At 63.5% G+C, this 19,391-nt stretch overlaps 2 protein-coding genes across 19 annotated transcripts in view; one reads left to right on the forward strand and one right to left on the reverse strand.

Moving 5' to 3' along the window:
* Positions 1-5,038, forward strand: part of Ncor2 (nuclear receptor corepressor 2) — a 143,036-nt gene extending 137,998 nt beyond the window's left edge. For 12 of the 17 annotated variants that reach the window (XM_071616038.1, XM_071616047.1, XM_071616044.1 and 9 more), the window contains 4 exons: positions 3-56; positions 2,206-2,433; positions 3,331-3,510; positions 3,930-5,038. In XM_071616038.1, coding sequence (XP_071472139.1) covers positions 3-56; positions 2,206-2,433; positions 3,331-3,510; positions 3,930-4,111 — 644 coding nt within the window. In that variant the 3' untranslated portion in view covers positions 4,112-5,038. The remainder of the gene's footprint in view (positions 1-2; positions 57-2,205; positions 2,434-3,330; positions 3,511-3,929) is intronic. The other 5 variants (XM_071616062.1, XM_071616066.1, XM_071616076.1 and 2 more) reach the window with 2 other exon arrangements.
* A 2,860-nt stretch (positions 5,039-7,898) lies between these two features.
* On the reverse strand, positions 7,899-19,183 carry Rflna (refilin A). 2 transcript variants are annotated; one of them, XM_027921322.2, is made up of 3 exons: positions 18,860-19,183; positions 9,824-9,915; positions 7,899-9,158 (listed from the first exon to the last, which is right to left on the reverse strand). In XM_027921322.2, exons 1-3 carry the CDS (start codon positions 19,058-19,060, stop codon positions 8,849-8,851), a joined length of 603 nt encoding a protein of 200 aa, XP_027777123.2. In that variant the 5' UTR covers positions 19,061-19,183; the 3' UTR covers positions 7,899-8,848. The 2 variants fall into 2 exon arrangements, with proteins under 2 accessions (XP_027777123.2, XP_027777122.2); XM_027921321.2 differs by having other exon boundaries at positions 9,824-9,933.
* Positions 19,184-19,391: the final 208 nt, after the last annotated feature.

The following is a 19,391-nucleotide window of genomic DNA, read 5'->3' on the forward strand; positions in this document are numbered from 1 at the left end:
AGACATCGGCCAGCCTGGGACAGAGATCTTCAATATGCCCGCCATCACTGGAGCAGGTAACACACCCTGCGCTGGCCGCTGGCTGCCCACCTCCCCACCCAACCTCCACCCCAGCTGCTGCACGGGGACCAAGAGCCTTTCCTAGTTCAGGGGTGGCCCTCTTCCCTGTCCCCCCCCCTGCCGTGAGGTCCAGAGTCCCACGGCAGGCACTCGAGCTATGGCTGCAATGAGGTGTCTTTGGAGTTCAAGGTCACGGTCCCGTGAGCTCAGTGGGCGCTGCCTGGAGATGGGTTTCTCTGGTGGAGGCTGCAGCGCCCGGACCAGGTGTGGGCCCAGGCAAGGAGCGAAGCCCTGGGGTCTTGGTGGGCACTTTCCATGGCTCGAGCCTCCAGTTTACTCACGAAATCAAGCAGGGGTGGGGCGGGGGACGATGGATGGACTTTTGCCAAATCAAATGCACACGTATGAATTGCTGGGTTGAAGCTCACATGTGTTTTTACACTGAAATTTAAGACTCCTATGATATTTTGTTGGATAGACTCTTCCCCACCCCTAGCCTCTAGTGGGGCCCTGTCCAAGTCACACTGGGGGCCATGCCAGCAGGGTGGCTGGGCCATCCGCAGTTGTCTCTGTGGAAGGCAGAGGGGTGGGGCTTTGGTGAAGTACCTCTGAGCAGTGGCTGAGCCTAGGGCAGACTGGGGTGACCCCCTGCCGGCTGAGGAGCTGGGGTCTGTGGGGTTGGTTCCTGCATTTGCCTGGTATCACCCTCCTGGAGGGCAGGGGAGCTGTGCTGACCTTCTTGGTGGCCTAGAGCCCTAGACTGTGGTGAGCAGAGGACAGTGTTGGATGTTACCAGGGGCTCATTGGGGCCTCCAGAGGATGGTCCCCGGGACAGTGTCCATCTGCCCCTGCTAGAGACTCATGCCCCAGGCACGAGAGGACAAGGGTTGCAGCAGCAGATGGTTAGACATGGCCGTTGGTGGGGTGTAGCGGGGCCCGTAGGTGTGGAGCATCGGAGCCGACAGTGCAGACTGTACCAGGGTTTTAAAAACATTCTTATCATTATTTTTTTGTTGTTGTTTCTTAAAAGCAGTTTAGTCCACAAAACCAACTTTCCCCAGGCCCTGGTCCCTGGGCCCAGGCTTCACCTTGGCAGATGGCCTGACTGGCTGCACTGGGCCCTGGCTCTGACCTGGAGGCCCAGCAGCTGCAAGGGGTCCCAGCGGCCAGCGCCCTTGAACCCAGGGAAAGACAGGGAAGTGAACAGCCATCTGCTGCCCCAGGAGCAGGGGCTTTAAAAGTGGCCCTTTGGCTCCAACCTCAGGAAGCTGTGAGCTAGTTTAAGACCAGTGAAGGGCAGCCGAAGCCCCACCTGTCCTGCGCTGGGGGTTCCTCGGAAATTTTTGGAAGCAAAATGCCGAGGACAGAGGTGCCTGCAGGGGGCTGCAGAGAGGCCCCAGGTGGACGGAGAGGCCCAGGTGGACGTGTGGATGAGGGAGGGGGAGGCCTGTGGCTCGAGAGGAGGCCCAGCGGGACCACACAGAGGGCCTCCGTGGCCGGCGCGCTGGGGCCCATGTGTTGATGGCCATTGTGTCCCATGGGGGGCTGTGCCAGTGGGGTGGCCAGGCCGTCCGCAGTTGTCCCCAGCTCCACCCTGTCCCCGCACGCACATAACTGCATGGCTATGACCCCTCACCTCGCGCCCCCTCTCCTCGCGCCCGTCTTTGCCCTTCTTTCTTTGGCTCTGGGTGGGGAGAGGGGAGCGGGCAGAGTCAGGCCCAGCTGGGGGCATCAGCAGGGACAGCGGGCCCCAGGCCTCTCAGGGGAAGGGCACAGGGAGGACAACCAGTCACTTCCCTCCCTAGGTCCCTTCAGTCCCACCACCTAGACCCCAGGCAGGGTCTCCCCGCCCCACCCCGTCCTCTGTCCTCCGGCTCTGGCTCCACCAGTGTCCCCGCGGCCCCACCCTTCCCAGTCCCACCTTTCCTCTTAGGGCCACTGGGAGTCACAGCAAAGCAGCCCAGCTAGCCGAGGCCGAGGGCCGTCTGCCCTGCCAGTCCGGCCTGCCCAGGCGCTGGAGGCAACCTCACCCTGCAGGAGGAGCGGGAGGTGGAGGGCGTTGCTTTGCAGAAATGTGCTCACGTGTCTCTCCCCGGCCGCCCCGTGTGTGGCCGCCCTCTGTGTGCGTCTGTCTGTCTCCCCCAGGCCTTATGACCTCTAGAAGTCCGGCCGTGCAGGAGCACGCCAGCACCAACATGGGGCTGGAGGCCATTATTAGAAAGGCACTCATGGGTAAATATGATCAGTGGGAAGAGCCCCCGCCACTCGGCGCCAATGCTTTTAACCCTCTGAATGCCAGTGCCAGCCTGCCCGCTGCCGCTATGCCCATAACCGCTGTTGACGGACGGAGCGACCACACGCTCGCCTCGCCAGGTCTGCAGGCCCCCCGCCCCTCTGTCCCGTCCCTGTGTCGTTAATCCTCTGAGCCCCCCCCTCCCCTTGAGCTTTGGAGCTTGTGACTATTTTGTGCGCATTTGATGTCTCTGGAATTTGCTGATCTGCAGCTGGGCTGGCACCTGGGGTTGCGGCACCCAGTGCCCACGAGGCCCGGGCCTGCTGCTTCTCGGACGCTCACTGCTGCCCACGGCTGCCCCCGCCCCCGCTGGGCCTCTGCCTGTGCCCGCGCCCAGCTTGCGTCTCCCTGGGGAGACCAGGCTGCAGGGAGGACCTACCTGTGCTGCGTGGACAGTGGGGTCAGCAGCCAGGTCCCCTGCATGTGGCCTGATGGCCCTGGGGCTGAAGGGAAACCCACATTCCTATCGTGCCCAAGAGCCTGAAGGCCAGCTCCCTGCCCTGTTAGGACCTGCCTTTCTCAGCAGGGAGCCGAGCAGGGACTTTGGGCTCAGTGTCCTGGACACTGAGGCTCCAGGAGGTTCTGGACTCTTAGGGTCAGGCCTGGCCTCAGGGTCCGGCTTCTTGGCAGAGGCCTGCAGCCCACCCAGCCCCAGTGCCATTCTGGGCAATGTTCAGGGTCCAGCGGAGGCTTCCTGCCCAGAGTTCTAGCCCCAGGGTGTGGGGAGGTGCAGGGCAGCCTGAGGGGCCAGCAGCCTGGACTCAGTGGAGACTGATCCCCAAGTTGCAGGCCCATACTGGGTCTGGCCATCTGGTCGACCTTGGCCTCCTGGAGGCAGGGAGTCATCGTGCTCCTGGCCTCTCCTCTGAGGACCCAGAAGCAGGTGGCTTCCCCTGGGCAGGATGTCACCCCCACCCTCTGCAGCATGTGTCATCTCCAGTGTCCAACACAACCCTTCCCACTTTGTCCCCTTGTAGGTGGTGGTGGGAAAGCCAAGGTCTCTGGCAGACCCAGCAGTCGAAAAGCCAAGTCCCCTGCCCCGGGCCTGGCGTCCGGTGACCGACCACCTTCTGTCTCCTCGGTGCACTCAGAGGGAGATTGCAACCGCAGGACGCCACTCACCAACCGTGTGTGGGAGGACCGGCCCTCATCCGCAGGTGGGCATGGGGCCTGGGGAGGGAGGGCCACTGAGCACGGTGCAGGCCTGGCCAGCTGTGTCCTGGCGGCTGACGGGCACAGGCTAGGACCCAGTGTAACTGGGGCTGCCAGGGAAGCCACAGACCAGGCTGTGGGAGCAGGTGTGGCACCGGGCTTGGCAGGCCGCAGTGGAGCTGGACATCCCTCTGTGGCCACAGGGGAGCGCCGCAGGCCTTGAGTAGGGAATGGGTGGTCTGGGGATGCCGGAGGGGTCCCGGGCCTCAGGGGAGCAGACCATGGGGCACAAGTCACTGCTGCCATCCAGGTAACCGAGGTAGAGGCCTGGGGGTCAGGAGTGTGGAGCCGAGGGCAGACAGTGGAAGGCCTAGTCCAGGGGCAGTGGCCGGGCCTCCTGAGCAGCTGCCTGTCTTTGCCGCAGGTTCCACGCCTTTCCCCTACAACCCCCTGTTCGTGCGGCTGCAGGCGGGTGCCATGGCTTCCCCGCCTCCGCCCGGCTTCCCTGCGGGCAGTGGGCCCCTCGCCGGCCCCCACCACGCCTGGGAGGAGGAGCCCAAGCCGCTCCTGTGCTCGCAGTACGAGACGCTCTCCGACAGCGAGTGAGCCGGTGGGCACGGTGCAGGTCCCCGCCCGTAGCAGGACGGCCCAGGAGGCAGACAGGTGGCTGCGACGCACCCCACCAAGGAAGGAGCCCCGAGTCTGCCCACGCGTCCGTCTGTCCGTCCGTCTGTCCACCCGGAGCTGGCATCCTGCCTGTCTAAAGCCTTAACTAAGACCCCCCACCCCGGCTGGCCCTGCACAGTGACCGTACTCAGGGCACGTTCACCTGGTGCTCGGGAGGGGAGGGGAGGGCAGCAGGCCGGGGAGGGGACACAGTGAGCGCATGGTGACCACAAGCACGCAGCCGGGGTGACCAGGGACCCGAAAGAGGATGACCAGGCGCCTCCATGCCACTGCCTCCCCTTTCTCCATTTGGAACCAAAGTCTAAACTGAGCTAGCCCCCGCCCCCATCCTGCTTAGCGCTCGGGACAGACGGACGGGCACTGTCCAGCCTGCAGCGCTCTGTCAGTCCCCATAGGCTGCCCCACAAGACTGCTGGGAACCACGTCAGACCAGGCGGAGGACGAGAGGGCTGGGCGCAGCCTGGGGCAGCACAACCACAGGACCTGGATGTGGCCCTCTCGCCCGCGGGGGGGGCGGGGCGACGTGTTGGTTTACAGGGTATATTTTTGATACCTTCGATGAATTAATTCAGATGTTTTATGCGAGGAAGGACTCACCCAGTATTATGCTGCTGTGCTTTCGATCTCCGCTTACATTGGGGAGCGTGCAGGCCGACCACCGGTGACCCCTCGTCCACGGGACCCGGGGTGGCCGCCGGCTCACAGCCGCCACGCCCTCCATCCCTCCCTTCCTTGGGCAGAACGAGTTTGATGCGTGTTCTGTGGCCACCATCTGCGCATGGTGGTGGCCTTATGTCATTTACACACGTTGTTCTAATTAAAAAGCGAATCATACTCGATACAGAAGTGTCTTCTCTGCTTTGGACGGGGCAGCCAGGAGGGTGTGCAACTGGGGCCAAGGGACACTAGGAGTATCCCCTTTGACTCACCCTTTGCCACGAGAAAGGCAAGGGAAGGGTGTCATCCTCGGGGCATTGAAAAGTCACATCAGGTGCAGTCACGTGGTGAAGGCGCATGGCACTTGCCCACGGCAGAGGTGTCAAGTGTTTACACCGGGGTGACCCCTGGAGGAGGTGCCCAGCATCCACACCTTGGTCAGCTGTGGTGACAGGTCCCCTATGGCTGTTGGTCCTTAGGTCTTCTTGTCACGCCTGCCCGCTGCATTGGTGCTAAGGAGTGGGCAGCCTTCCCCACACTCACTTCCAACCCCGGGCGGAGGGGGGCAGCCGCCAGCTCCTGGTCCACAGCTGCCCACCTTTGCAGATTCAGCCTGAACCAGCCCCAGCGCCGATCTTCCTCGGCCTAGCCTGGCTTCTGCCCACCTCTTGCTCTTTCCTTTGGCCTCCGTGGAGCCCTGCCCAGCCACCCTGCCCCGGGACTGACCAGGCACGTGGGCAGAGGACAGCCAGGGAAGCCCAGGGCGGGCTGAGAGGATGAGCACCCCGGCAGTGTCCGCCAAGGGGTGGCTCTGCTCCTCCTGCCCAGCACGGGAGTCCCAGGTCATGGCACCCAGCCAGCCATTGCCCTCAGCCCACTTGGGGACAGATGGCCCCCTGTCCCCAGAAGGAGGCCCACCTGGCCCGGTGGCTGGTTAGCAGGGCCACCATGTCTGGCCTGGGTCAGGGGTCATGCAGCTGGAGAGCCGCTTCCGAGGCTCCCCGGGGAGGACGGCCGTGCCTGTGCCAGTTCCTGACTCCAGCCTCCCATTTGGCCCCACAGAGACCAACCCTCGCAGGGCCTTGGGGGACCACAGAGGAGAGCCTAGGTCCCCTGAAGAGAGAAATCGTCACCCCTGCCCAGCCTCTGTTGTCAACCCCAGCCTTCAATGCCGGGCCCAGGTTCGGCCACCGCTGTGGTGGGGACCTGAGGGCCTCAGGCCCATGCAGGCCTGGCCTCCAGGTGTGGCGTCCACCTCAAGGGCTTTATTTCTCTTTTGCAGAGAGAGGATCCCAACGCCTCCTGACGGGGATCAGCCTGCTCCCCAGCTATAGTACCAAGGTGGCAGGCAGGTGGCAGTGTGGGCTCCCTGTCCCTCTTCCTCCGCACACACCAGCCCCCTGCAGGGGTCCAGATGGGTCAGGCCCAGCTGGCCACACCAGCTGCCAGGGGTTGGCCCCTCCCTCATTGTGGTGCCTCCGGGACCCCATGGCACCTCCCTCGGCTGCAGTCAGAGCTGTGTGGGGACAGACCAGAGGCCAGCCACAGGGCATCTCCATCTGCCTTCTCTGAAGGACGGTGGCCCAACCCACCACAGGGTGTATGGGCAGGATGAGGAGTGATCTGGTGCCACCTGGTTGACGGCTATCTCCCAGCTGCATCCAGCGGGAGGCCATTCCACAACCCCTGTGGACTCTTCCTCCCTCCATCTTTAAAATGCAGACTTATGCAGTTCCCCTCACCTTCGTCTCCCAGGAAAACTCCTAGGCACGCTTCAAAACCCAATAGGGCATTATGTCCTTGAACTCATCGCCCCCCTCACGTCCTCTCAGCACAGGGCAGGCTGTGCCCATCACACCAGGCAGAACCCCCGGGGGTGGAGTGGAGCTCATCTCTTCCCCTCCTGACCCTGTATTTTGCTCCAAACCTCTTGCAACCTCCAAACAACAGAAAATTAGTGCTTCATAGAGGACAGCTGTGGGCAAATGTCACCATATTCTAGGACATTGGGAAGTTGGCAGAAATGAGATTCCTGCCCCACATGGACGGTAGGGAACCCCAGGTCTGGAGCGGGGCTGGAGGGTTGTCTGGAGCCCCCTCTATGACGGTGGGTGTGGTGCCCAAGGTTGGAGCTAGACCCTCACCTGGGACCTGGCCTCTGCCTCCCCGTCTGAGCAGGTGACTACAGGAAAGGCATGGGGCTCTGCAGGAGAAGGCCTGGTGTGGGAGTGGACAGGCCTCCAGGCCCCAGGGCCTGCTGGGTGCAGTCAGGATGCCCTCCCGGGGGTGGCAGTCTTGGGGAGAGATGGGTTGAGACAAGGCAACCCTGTGTGGGATAGGCTCAGGTGAGGCTCAGGTGGGGACGGTTTGGAGACCAGGTGACCAGATACCGGCCAAGTTGGGGGACCCAGTTTCTAAGAAAGGGCCAGCTGTTGCTCAGAGAGGTCATTTTCTGGTTTTCCAAAAATGCCACCTGCTTCTTATGCATTTAACCAACCCAGTGGGAGGGCTGGGGTGAAGCTCCCAGGAGCCGTGGACATGGGACTCCTGGACATGGGACTCCTGGACGTGCAACGGAGGACAGCCTATCCCAGACACAGCGCAGCTGTATGCCAGAGCTCTTGCGACTCGGCCCAGGGGTCAGCTGCCAGCACTGCAAAAATAAAGGACTCCTAGGCTGCCCGCCCGGGAGGGACCTGGCCTCTGCGTCTGTTGGTCAGCCCTCTGGTGGGGGTGACACTGAGGCTGGCTGTCAGCAGGATAGGGGTGAACTTGCTTCCTGTCCCCCAGGAGTAGGGTCCCCGAGAAACTGGGTGGGGCCAGGGGAGATTTGACCCAGGGACACCTGGCTTCCCCTTCCCTACCCCAGCGGTGCCTGCCGGAGGGTCTCAGACACAGTAGAGGAAGCCCCTTGGGGTTTGCACGTTTTATTAATAATCAATTGACTTCTTAAGTTACCTGTCAATCAGGGAGGTACCTTGGGACTTGCTGTCTGCATAGATATATAAAAATACATCGGTTGCTTGGCTTCGCCTCCGGGTGCCCCTCCTGGCTCCTGGGGGGTGGGCTGCAGCCCCAGAGGCCCTTCCCCTCTGCTCCTGGGGGTTCCCAGGGGAGCAGCAGGCAGCCAGCCGCCCACCTACTGGGTGCCTTCAGATCTGGGGAGGAAGGTTCAGGGGGACATCTCTGTGACCACAGCAGGGGCCTCTGGGGTGTGGGTTCAGTGGCCCAGGCGTGGCCCCATGCCACCTGAGGTGTCCCAGGGAGCGGGAGCAGAGCACGCATGGCTGGGCTCCTGGCTTTCAGAATCACGTGGTCAGCTGGAGCCTTGGCAGGAATGGACATGGCCCCGCGTTTCTCCTTAAGCAGACAGCAACGCTCAGAGCCTGGAGTCCAGACTGGCCTTGGGTAGGGCTCAGGACGTTCCCAGGAGCTTGAAGCCTCCCCCTGGCACCTGGCAGATGGCTTTGAGGTCCCAAAGTCCCAGCGCTGAGGGCGACGGTGGTGCCGCAGGTGCTGGCTGGGGCCTCCCTGCAGTGAGGCTCAGGGTATGGAGGCTAAAGGCCTCCTTGGCAGGCAGGGCCCTGGACTGTCCACACTGGCGGCCACAGGACCCTGGATGGCAGCGGCTCAAGGCACATTCCAGGACGCCCCGCCCCAGGGAACCAGCACCAGCCTGGGCCTTAGCGCTGGACTCAGTTCTATCTCCCGCTCAATGGCCTCCAGAGCTGGTGCTGGGCTGGTCTGGTCTCAGGGCCACTGGCCGCGTGGGCTGTACCACTGAGAGGCCCATGTTTGAAAGCGCCCTATCTAGGGGCGGGGCGGGCGTGGGTGGCACCGCTGTGCCCTCACACAGCCCCAGAGCGGCGTCTGCGCGGCCGGGGACACCTTTATGCCCCGCAAGGACAGCCAGGTGGCCCCTCCCTCCCTGGAGCGCCGCCACGTGCTCCTGCTCGGCTGGCGGCCGGCGTCGAGGGCTGGGCGCGGGCTGCGGGCGGCCTAGGGCGCCGGCGGGGCGCAGAGCCGCAGCTGCACGCTGGCGGTGAAGGAGCGGCGCGCGCGGCCCAGGCTGCAGCGCAGGGTGGTGCGGAAGGAGCTGCGCGCGCGCTTGGGGAAGATGATGGTGGTGCTGCGGAAGCGCAGGGCGCGCGGGCGCGGCTCCAGGGTCAGCTGGCTGCGGTAGCTGCGCCACGTGCAGTTGGGCGCCGCCACGATGGTCTCGCTGTAGGCCGTGACCGTGGGCACCGGCGCGTAGAACACTTTGTCGCGGAAGCGCCTCTCGGAGGAGAACTGGACCTCAGAGCTGCAGCTGGGGGCGGGAGGGAGGCGTGAGCCGGCCCTGTGTCCCCCACCCAAGGACCCCTGGACCGGCGAGGCCGAGGTCAGGAGGAGGTCACAGGCAGGCCGAGGGGCTGCCCCAGGAGGGGACGACCCAACGCCTCACAGGAGCCTGCGTGGATCCTGGACTGGCATGAACCAGCGTGATTGGGGCTGAGGATAGAATTCGAGGACACTGGACTTACTGGTTTTGACAACAAAGCTGCTGTCATGGGGGACTGTCCCTGAATAGGGTCACAGGATGGGGGAGTGTCCCTGAATAGGGTCACAGGGCAAGGTGGGACCTGCCCTCTCTCATGCCTCTGGAAGAAGGGAGGCAGGAAGACACCCAATCTGGGGCCTGCTGAGCAGGGGGGCGGGAGGCGAGGTGTTCGCACAACTTCCAATGAGTTTATCAAAGATGTCCCAGAAGGTCCCCTGGGGCCCCCAGAGGAGTGACAGCCTCAGTGACTGACCCCCGCCCCAGTTGCCCTTCTAGACGTCTTGGAATTGAGCCAGAAGCACAGGCTCCAGGAGGGGCCATGGGCAGGGGGCAGCACCCAGAGAGAGGGGCCTGCAAAACCCCAGGCTGGCCTGGACCCACCCCACCCCAGCCAGGGCCAGCACCTCTGCCCCACTGGGCTGTGACCCACTCACCAGATTTCATGCGTGGGCTCCGGGTCCACCTTGATGCTCTCCCCAAAGAACACCGGCAGCATCCGGGGCCTCATCTCGGGGGCCGGGGGGTTCTGCAGGGGGGCAGAGGGCTGCGGAAGGTTCATGGGCAAGGGCCCCACAGCCCTGTGGCTGGACCTCAGCTCCCTGCTGGGCACAGTCTGGCCACCCGACCCCTTCCAGCCCTGGCTTGGTCTGGAAGCTGCATTGTGGGCTCTGTTGAGAAGTCACCCCAGTGTCCCTCTGCCCCAGCACACCCACCTGGACCCACCCTTCAGCCTGCACCCCATTCCTGGACATCTCAGGAAAGGGGACACAGTAATGTTCCCACTGCCACCCAGGCCCCAGCAAGCCCCAGTACCAGGCTCAGAGGCCTGCAGGACGGGAACAACTCTTGGGCGCCCTGTGGGTGACACCCTATGAGGACCGAGAACAGTGTTCCTCGGAGACCAAGTGTCCCTGGTACCACCTGAGGCTGCAGCAGGCTCCAGAGGGGTAGGGACCCCACTGAATAGGTGTCTGGGCTTCATCTGCCGGGGAAGACACAGGGGAGCCCCCAGCACTGAGACAGGCACAGGAGACCAGTGGGAAGTCTTGGGCAGTGACTCTCTGGTTTTGCCTACCCAGCATCCACCTCTCCCAGAAAGAGCCTGTGTCTTCTCCAGGACCAGGTTAGCTTTAGCCATGGCCTGTGGCCCACGTGTGACCAATGAGAGGGCTACCCAGGTTTTCTGCCAGAGAAGACTCCAAGTGACGAAGCAGACAGAGGGTGAATGACCAACTTGCCCCCATCAGAGAATGAAGCAACACCACACGGGCAGTGTCCAGCACAGGGGTGAAGACAAGACACCATCCCTGCATGAAGAGGGGACACCAGGCCATGGGCACCCTGTTCCTCCAGGCTTCTGCCTTCCTGACTGGTGTCCACCCCAGGGCTGTAGAGGCCGACGGGTCACCACAGCTCCCGTAAGTCAGGGCCAAGCCACGGCTATAAGGTGGGAGCCATACCCTCCCCGCTGCGGGGCATGGCACAAACACCAGGTGCTCGCTGGGTACCTGCTGCGTGCTGGGGCCTATGTGGTGGCCAAAAGAACAGCACCTCCCAGGGCTGTCCTCCTGCAAGAGGGAGTGGCCCCACGTGGCCCCAGGAGAGGGGCAGGGGCCAGGCTGGCGTGGGGCGAGAACGGGGTTCAGAGGCGTTGGAGGTGCAGGCGGAGCCGCGGCTCCCTGGGCCTCGCTGCAGATTCCCCCACAGACGGTCACACCATGGTCAGCCGCGACTGGCCGTTCCCAAGCCTCTGGTGCCTCTGGTGCGGCTGCAGCAGGCTGGGTGAGGACAGCCACCTCCCGCCGGCCAGGTCTCCCCCACCCGCTGCCAGGCCGGCAGACAAGGCTCGATTCACAGGCTGGGCCCGGGGCCGAGCTCTGGGCGCCACCTTCCAAGGGGCCCCGCTGGAAAAACATCTGGGACCTGCCCACACCGGAGGCTGCCATCAAGATACGAGAAGCCTGTGAAAATCGGGCGCAGGCTGGAGGCCCGGCTGGCCAGACGGCTCCCGAAGTCCTCGCTCAGGACTCCAGGGACCGTCCCCAAGAGGAGAAGGGCAGACACGAGGCCTCGGGGGAGTTTGCGCTGAGTGGCCCATCAGCTGGGCCCCTGGACCCACCCGGCCAGTGGGCAGAGTGGACCAGGAAGGCACGCCGAGGCCCCAGCAGGACAGCCAGCCACCCTGGAACGGGACACCCCTCGGGAATGGTCACGGTCCCTTGGAGCACGGAGTTGGGCCCACACAGGGTGGGGACGCACCCCCGGGCTGCCTGCTGGGCCCTGCTCCCTGGCTGCGGCACCAAAGCTCCTGGACAGGCCCAGCCCAGCCCCTGCCCAGGCGCCTGTCCCCAGCCAGGTTATTCTGTCCTGAAGAGAATCTGCTGAGCTCCTTGGCTGTCACCCACCGAGTGGGGCTTGGTCATTCATGACGGGAGGCAGTGCCATCGTGAGGACCCACGGGGGGCTGTGCGAGAGGCATGGGGCCCAGACTGGCCAGCTCCCTCGTGGGTCTGCGTCCCAGGGCAACACCGGGTGCAGGGACATGGAGGAACAAATGGCCGGCAGCCAGATGCTGGCCCCTCTCCCCTCCCCCAGTGCCACCTTCCTGCCTCCACCCCCACTGTCCCCTGAAGGGACCCCTGCAGCTGGCTCAGACCCTGGTCTCAGCTGCCTGCTCCAGGCTGGGCCAGCCAGGCCTGCCCTCCCCCTGGGCACCAGGAGAGTGTGGGGCCCCAGGGAGGTCAGAAAGGGAGCGGGCCCCAGGGACACGGCTGAGGGCCAGTGCCCTGGCCTGGTGACTTAGGTGCCCTCCCGCAGCCCAGGACAAGAGCGCAGGTGGCTAGGAGTCCAAGCACACACAGGGCTGTGGAGGTTCAGCCTGGCCGCCGGGCCCAGGCCACGGGCCACAGCCAGCAGGGGACATAACCAGGCCACAAAATGACAGCCCTGCCCCGCCAGAGGTCCTGGCCTCACCCAAGCCACATGCAGCCTCGGCAAGGGCTCGAGTGGCCTTGCTCAGGCAGCATGGCTTCGTGGCTACAGGGATCAACTGTGACATGCTTGGCATGTGTGGAAGGTATTTCTTTTGGGGGGTGGGGTAACCCCTGAGCCGCATGGCCCAGCCCTATTTCTTGAATTTTATTTAGAGACAGGGTCTCACTGAGTTGCTTAGAGCCTCACCTTGGCTGAGGCTGGCTTTGAATTCACGATCCTCCTGCCTCAGCCTCCCGAGCCACTGGGATGACAGGCGTGTGCCCGGCTACAGAAGGTATTTTGGGACCGAGGGCTCATGTGCAGAGCTATAGTTGGCCTTGACCTGTCCCCACAAGGAAAAGGAAGCAAGGGAGGGCTACTGAAGCACCACAAGTCCCTGTCCCCCCTTTGTAGGGCTTTGGCTGTGGACAGATCCTGGGCCTGAGGTCGGGTCTTCTCCTCTCCCTCCCATGGCACCTCGGGCAGCCACTGGGGGCCGTGAGGAGTCCAGGAGGCCCAGAGGACCATGCTGCACCCGGAGAGCCTCGAGGCCTCAGGGGATATGGAGCTCAAGTCCCCAGGCTCTGACACCAGGAAGGGCTCGCTCCCCAGGACAGGCAGGCCAGAGGGACAGCCATGTCCCCAGGGCCCACTCCTTTCTGACCCCCACAAAGGTACGTCCGGTCCTGAGCCCCTGCAGAAGTGACCTTGGGAAACAGTCTGAGAAGAGGGGACTGAGGTCTGATGAGGGCATCCTGGGTTAGAGTGGCCCTCAGCCAGTGGCCAGCGTCACTGGTCATTGGCTCAGGGTGAAATTGGCCGAAGGACACACAGAGGGAAGAGGGCCGTGTGGAGGCGGCAGAGATAGGCTTGGTGCATCTACAGGCCAAGGATGGCCAGTGGCCACCAGGAACCAGGACATGCGTGGGACACCTGCTCCGTTATAGCCCTCGGGAGCCTGGCCCTGCCACCCGAGTCAGACCTGGTGGCCTCTGGAGCCATGAGCATGGGGCACTCTGTGACAGCAGCCTGTGGCAGCGGGATGGGCACCCGCAGGGTCTGCCGGCCAGAGGTGGGCCACCAGCCCAGGGCCCCAGGGTCACCTTCTGGGTCAAAGGGCTTGGGCAGAGTCTCCCGGAAGACTCAGAGCATGGCCATTGCCAGAGGTAAGGGAGTGGCCGGGCGGCTGCAAGACCACAGCCCGCTTCTCGCACCAAAGAAAGTGCGCGTCATCTGCTGCCACCAAGGGGCCCCGTGGCACCTCAGCACCCTGCGGTTCAGATATGGCCCAGACGGTGTCGCTGGCTCAGGGGTCGCCCCCAGCCAGGAGGCCGGGAGGACTGACCACACCTGCCCGGAGAGTCAGGGCAGGCCCTGTCAGCAACATCGTTCCCATGACAGTGGCTCCTGCCCATATCCTCATCCCAGGGCACCCTCAGAGTGTGACCTGTCGGTCTTCTTTTCACAGTAAAGCCACCAATAAAACCGAGCTTCAGACAGGAGAGCCTGCTGCAGGGAGCTGGATGGTCAGGGACGTGGCTGACTACCTAAAGGATGCCAGTTCCCCGGGGAAGAAGCAGACGGGCTGAAAGGAGGCGTCAGTGTCCATTCTCCTCCCCTCCGTCTTCACAGTGTCCCTTCCTGCAAACGGCTCCTCCCACCTGGGTCCAATACACCTGGTTCTCTTCCCCGAGCAGGCTCCGACACCTGCGCTGGCCAGGGACCCCCCTGTGGGCCTACTGGGGCCATGGGGCGGACTGATTCCTGTCTTCTTAGTCTTCCCATCCACCCGTCCATCCATCCACCCACCTATCCACCCGTCCATCCACCCACCCATCCATCCATCCATCCATCCATCCACCCACCCATCCATCCGTTCGTCATCCATCCATCCATCCATCCATCCATCCATCCATCCACCTATCCACCTGTCCATCCATCCATCCATCCATCCATCCACCTACCCACCCACCCATCCATCCATCCACCCACCCATCCACCCACCTATCCACCCACCAATCCACTCGCCCATCCATCCATCCATCCATCCATCCATCCACCTATCCACTCGTCCATCCATCCACCCATCCATCCACCTATCCATCTGTCCATCCACCTGTCCATCCATCCACCCACCCATCTGTCCATTCATCCATTCACCTGTTAATCTGTCCATTCCATCTGTCCATTCATCTACTCACCCATCTATCCACCCATCCTTCCCTTTATCTGTCTTCCCATCTGTGTTCATTTGTCCACTCATGGGCCATCTGTTTTGGTTTAGATGTGAGGTGACCCCCCAAGGCTCGTTGTGAGACAGGGCAAGAATGTTCAGAGGTGACATGACCGGGGGTGGGAGCCTCAACCTAATCCGTGGGTGTCCCTCTGGTACGGCTACCTGGGCAGTACCTGTGGGCAGGCAGGGTGTGGCTGGAGGAAGGGGTCACTGCAGGTGCCTGTGGAACTCATGTTCTGTCCCTGGTGAGCGCAGCTCTCCCTGCTTCCTGGTGCCACGTCCTGAGCTGCTCCCCCCACCCCCACCACGATGTCCTGCCTCACCCAGGCCACGGCAGTGGAGCCGTCCACCACGGACAGAGCCTCCGACACCGTGAGCCCGGATCAACGTTTCCTCCTCTGTGCTGTCCTGGTCAGGCCTCTTGGTCACAGGGAGGCAGAGCTCACTGGCACCTCTGACCTCCCACCCCAGCCCTGACTCCCCGTTCCCTTAGCCTCTCCTGTCATGCCTGGCCTGGCCATCGCAGGCCACAAACGGATGAATGAAGGGACCCAGGGGTCCCGAGTGTGACAGTCAGGCCACCAGCTGAGAGATCTTCAAGGGTGGGGAGGGCGCCAGCCCCGCGGCTTTCCCCCTAGTCTGACCCACAGGTCGCTCTCTATGGCAGGGACGGGGACAGCCAGCGCCTCGTCCTCTGGGGAACCCTCAGTGCACCCCTGAGGAGAGAGGGTTGGGAAAGAACGCCGTGTGCACAGGAGCACCCGGTGACACCAGGCCACCAGCAGCTGGAGGAACCCAAGGTGAAAGGACTGTCGCCTCCGAGTCGGAGAGGGGGTCGAAGCTCACCTGTCACCTCCAGGGTGTGTCAGTGCTTGGCTACCTCGGGGGAGCTGTGCACCCCAGAGAGCTCAAGGCCAGATCCCAAGCGCCACCTGCAGTCTCCCCGAGGACGGTAAGACAGGGCGTGGACGTGGGGAGATGGGCATCGGCCCCACGGTCCTCCCGGCTCCTCAGCCAGCCTGGCGCCCGCAGCTCTGCAGGCAGGTCGCAGCAGTGGGGGAGGACAGGGACGCTCACTCCGTCTGGGATTCCAGCGCCTGTCTGTGGGTGCTGTGCCCCTTGCCTGGCTGGCTGGACATCAGTGATCCAAACACAGCTGGCAGACACCCCGGGCCCAGCTCTTCGTCCTGGGCACGCAGTGCTCAGCCCCAGGTGCCCTGCACCAGCACCCCCCAGGGGTGGGGGCTGCTGATACTTTTAAAAGAGAACAGTCACCACACAAAATGACCCGCGGGGGGGGTTGATTTCAGCCTCGGCTCAACCTGGAGGGGTCTCCCACCCCCTGGAGCTCAGCTCCAGCCGCCCGGCCTCCTGGCCATTGTCCTGCACTGAGACGCACTCCAGTCCTGTCCCAACCCACTGTGGAGTTTAGTCAAGTGTCCCTGCCCTGGCCGCCTGCCAAAACTGTGGCACCTGACCCAGTTTCTGTCACAGAGATGCAAGTCACTCCATCTGACCCCTCGTAGAAGGCCAGTTCCCGAGGGCAGGGACCTTGAATGCCTGTGCACTGCCATGTCCCCGAGCCTTGCAGGGCTCACTGAGGTGCTCAGTAGGTAACTGGTGGGACACAGGACCAGCCCCAGGTCTCTGGTTTGGGAGTCATCAGGAAGGTGCCCATCTGTGCTCCCAGCATGAGCAGGAAAATGTAGTCTACAAGGGAAGGAGCCCCCTTATCCCCAGCCTGGTCCCTAATGCCATCTATGTCCTGGGGACAATCTGGAAGCTCTGGATCAGCAGGGGACTGTCCAGAGGGCAAGTCCAGCTTATCAAAACAAAGTAAGGGCAGGGCAAGGTAGACATGCCTATAATCCCAGGGGCTCAGGAGGCTGAGGCAGGAGGATCGTAAGTTCAAAGCCAGCCTCAGCAACTTATCCAGGCCCTAAGCAACTCAGTAAGACCCTGTCTCTAAATAAAATATATAAAGGTCAGGGGTGTGGCTCGGTGGTCAGGTGCCCCTGGGTCAGTCCCTGGTACCTTAAAACAAACAAATGAACAGAGTGGGGAAACTGATGAAGTGAAGCTCGGTCAACTTTAACAGGCGCGTCCAGCACCATGAAGCAGTGGACCAGCTGCTGAGGACTTTAGTGGCCAGGGCTGGAGGACAGGACAGCAGCTCCCCTGGCCAGGGTGTGGGTCACCAACTTGGATCAGGCAGGCAGTGCCCACCAGTAACCGATATCAGCCCTGTGTGGAGTGACACAGGGCCGAGGAGATGCAGAGGAACCTGGCTGGCTCACCACCTCCTCCCTGGGCACCTGGGACAGTCGACTGGGACACAGGGCGGTCTAGGTGCCTTCCTCCTCAAGGGGAACCCAGCAGCAGATAGTCTGCCCACATCTGCGCCTGGGAGGGTCTGGGAGCCACCAGCGAGCGAGGTGCTACTGAGCACCCGATCGGCAACTCCAGTGACCAAGAGGTGGGGGCCCCGTGGTTGGGCACAGGGTGGTGGGTGGGGCCACATCTGCCGGGGAGCCCCGAGGCTGAGGGGGTTGCCCATGGCAACCACTTCCTCTCTTTTTATTAAATGCAACTTCTCAAACCTGTAGGCGCATTTGTCTTTCTATTGAGAAATTTTAAGAGGTAATTAATTAGCTACACCGTGAAAAGGCAGGGGGACCTCAGCTCAGGGGTGGACCCTGGAGTCAGGCTCCCGGGTGGCTCCAGCCCAGCACAGCCTTCTTTGAAGTTCTGCAAGTTTCTCACTTTCTCTGTGCCTCAGGGTCCCCTCTGGAAAAACTAGAACAAAAGGAGTGAGTCCACTCCCAGGAATGCTGAGAAGGTTCCGGAGATGATGCAGATCCAGGGTTGGGGACAGCACCTGGCCTGGAGCAAGGGCTGCCCAATTGCTAGGGTTCATTACTGGTACAGAAGGGGCCCCAGGCTTTAATTTGCAGCCAAAAGACCAGGGCAGCGCTGCTCTACACCTGGCATCTGGTTTAGCAAGAAAAGGAAAAAATAGAATCCAACAGAACGGCCAGGCAAGCAAGCCCGGCCATTCTTGTGGTCGCCACGGGCTGGGCCTGGAAGGCAGAGGGAGCAGGAAGGCCCTGGGGAGAGGGTGCCTGGGTCACACCAGGCATCAAGGAGAAGGCCCACCTCTGTCCCCTCCCCATGGAAGACACCACAGGGACTTATCCCCACACGTGCAGCCCAAGTCCCCGCTGAGTGACATGCCAAGGCTGAAGCGGGACTGCGGAACAGTGGCCCACGGGACAGCAAGACCAAGCTCCCTGCAAAGAGCCTCATCCCTTCATCAATTCCTGGAGATCCCCAGTGCCCCTTCTACCCCAGCCCCCCAAAGACAGAACAAAGTTCAAGTTCACTGCACGACTCTGGTTCCCAAATGGTGCCGCACATTGAAATCACCGGAGGGATTTTTAAAATCCCACTGTGGGAGCTGTGCCCTACATCAGTGCAACCAGGATGCCTGGGAGTGGGCCGGGGGCTGGGTCTACTTTAAAGACCCCCCTTGGGGGCCACTCAGCGAAAGAGCAAGAGAGGCCAGTGAAGTGCCTGCTGCCAGGGAGAGGCAGGGAGAGGCCTGGTGGGGTACCAGGTCAGCATCCCAGGCCAGCAGAGCGGAGCGGTGCTATTACCCACCCTGCCGAACAGAGGTTGGGGGTGACAGATGGCACCCCTGAGCTCTGGACTGGCAGCAACCTCCCCTCCCTTTGGCTGGCCATTTCCTCAAATTGTGCTGGTGCCTGCTCTGCCCGCACTGTCCCAGCAATCCAGTCTGGGTCCAGCCGCCAAGCTGGGTTCCTACCGGTGCAGCGGGAAGCTAAGCTGGGTCTGGCAGGAGCAGGACCTGGGCCTGCCGACCTGGGGCTCCAGCCTTCCCCCGGCGGCCCCAGCTCCACGTCAACACCTCAGCCTCCCGGGAAGGAGGGTTTCTGTCTGGGTTTGGTTAGAAAAAAAGGTTCGCGCTGGCACTGCCCGGTCCACAGGCAGCCCAGGCAGGGGCAGAGACGTCCTGCCTCCTGGGCGTCCCGCTGAGCGCATCCCAGGCAGCCAACTTCGGGACCCTTTCCCCTGACGTTGGAAGGAGGCCCGCGAGGGAGCAGGTCTGGGGTCAGGCTGGATCACCCCACCCGGGCCCCTGTCCCCACCTGCGGCGCTGGGCAGCGGCCGGGCACCGCGCTCGGGAGGGAGGAAGCCGGTCCCGCCCCCTGGCCCACCCGGCGCGAGGGCGCGTCCTTACCGCTCCGGCCTCGCTGGCTCCGGGGGGCTCGGAGGAGGCGCCCCCCGCGCGGGCGTCGAGGATGCCGGGCGCCAGCGAGTAGAAAGGCGGGCTGGGGCTGGGGCTGGGGGGCAGCCCGGAGTCGGGGCTGTCCAGCAGGCCCTCGCGGCTCTGCTCCCTCGGGCTGCCCTCCATGCCCCGCAGATGCAGGTGGCCCACCATGTCCGGGGCGCGGGGCGCGGGCCGCGGCTCCTCGGGCTCCTCCTGCGCGCCCGGCTCAGGCCTGGCGCCCCGCGGCCCGCGCTGCCGCGCCCCGGCCTCGCCTGGCCGCGCTCCCGCCGGCCCTGCCCCGCCGCCCGCCGCCCGCACCGGCCCGCGCCGCCTTTTCTAGGCGCCGCCTCCGCCCGCCTCGCCCCGCCCCGGCCGCGCTGGCCTCCCCGACCGCGCCTCCGGCCGCCGGCACCCGCGGCGCCAGCGCCGACCTGGGGGTCCTGGGCGTCCCGCGGAAGGCGAGGCTGGGGCCCCTCGAGGTCTCCGGTCTCCCCCGAAGCAG

The sequence above is a fragment of the Marmota flaviventris genome, chromosome 1, assembly GCF_047511675.1.
Source record: "Marmota flaviventris isolate mMarFla1 chromosome 1, mMarFla1.hap1, whole genome shotgun sequence".
NCBI classification, from domain to species: Eukaryota; Metazoa; Chordata; class Mammalia; order Rodentia; family Sciuridae; genus Marmota; species Marmota flaviventris.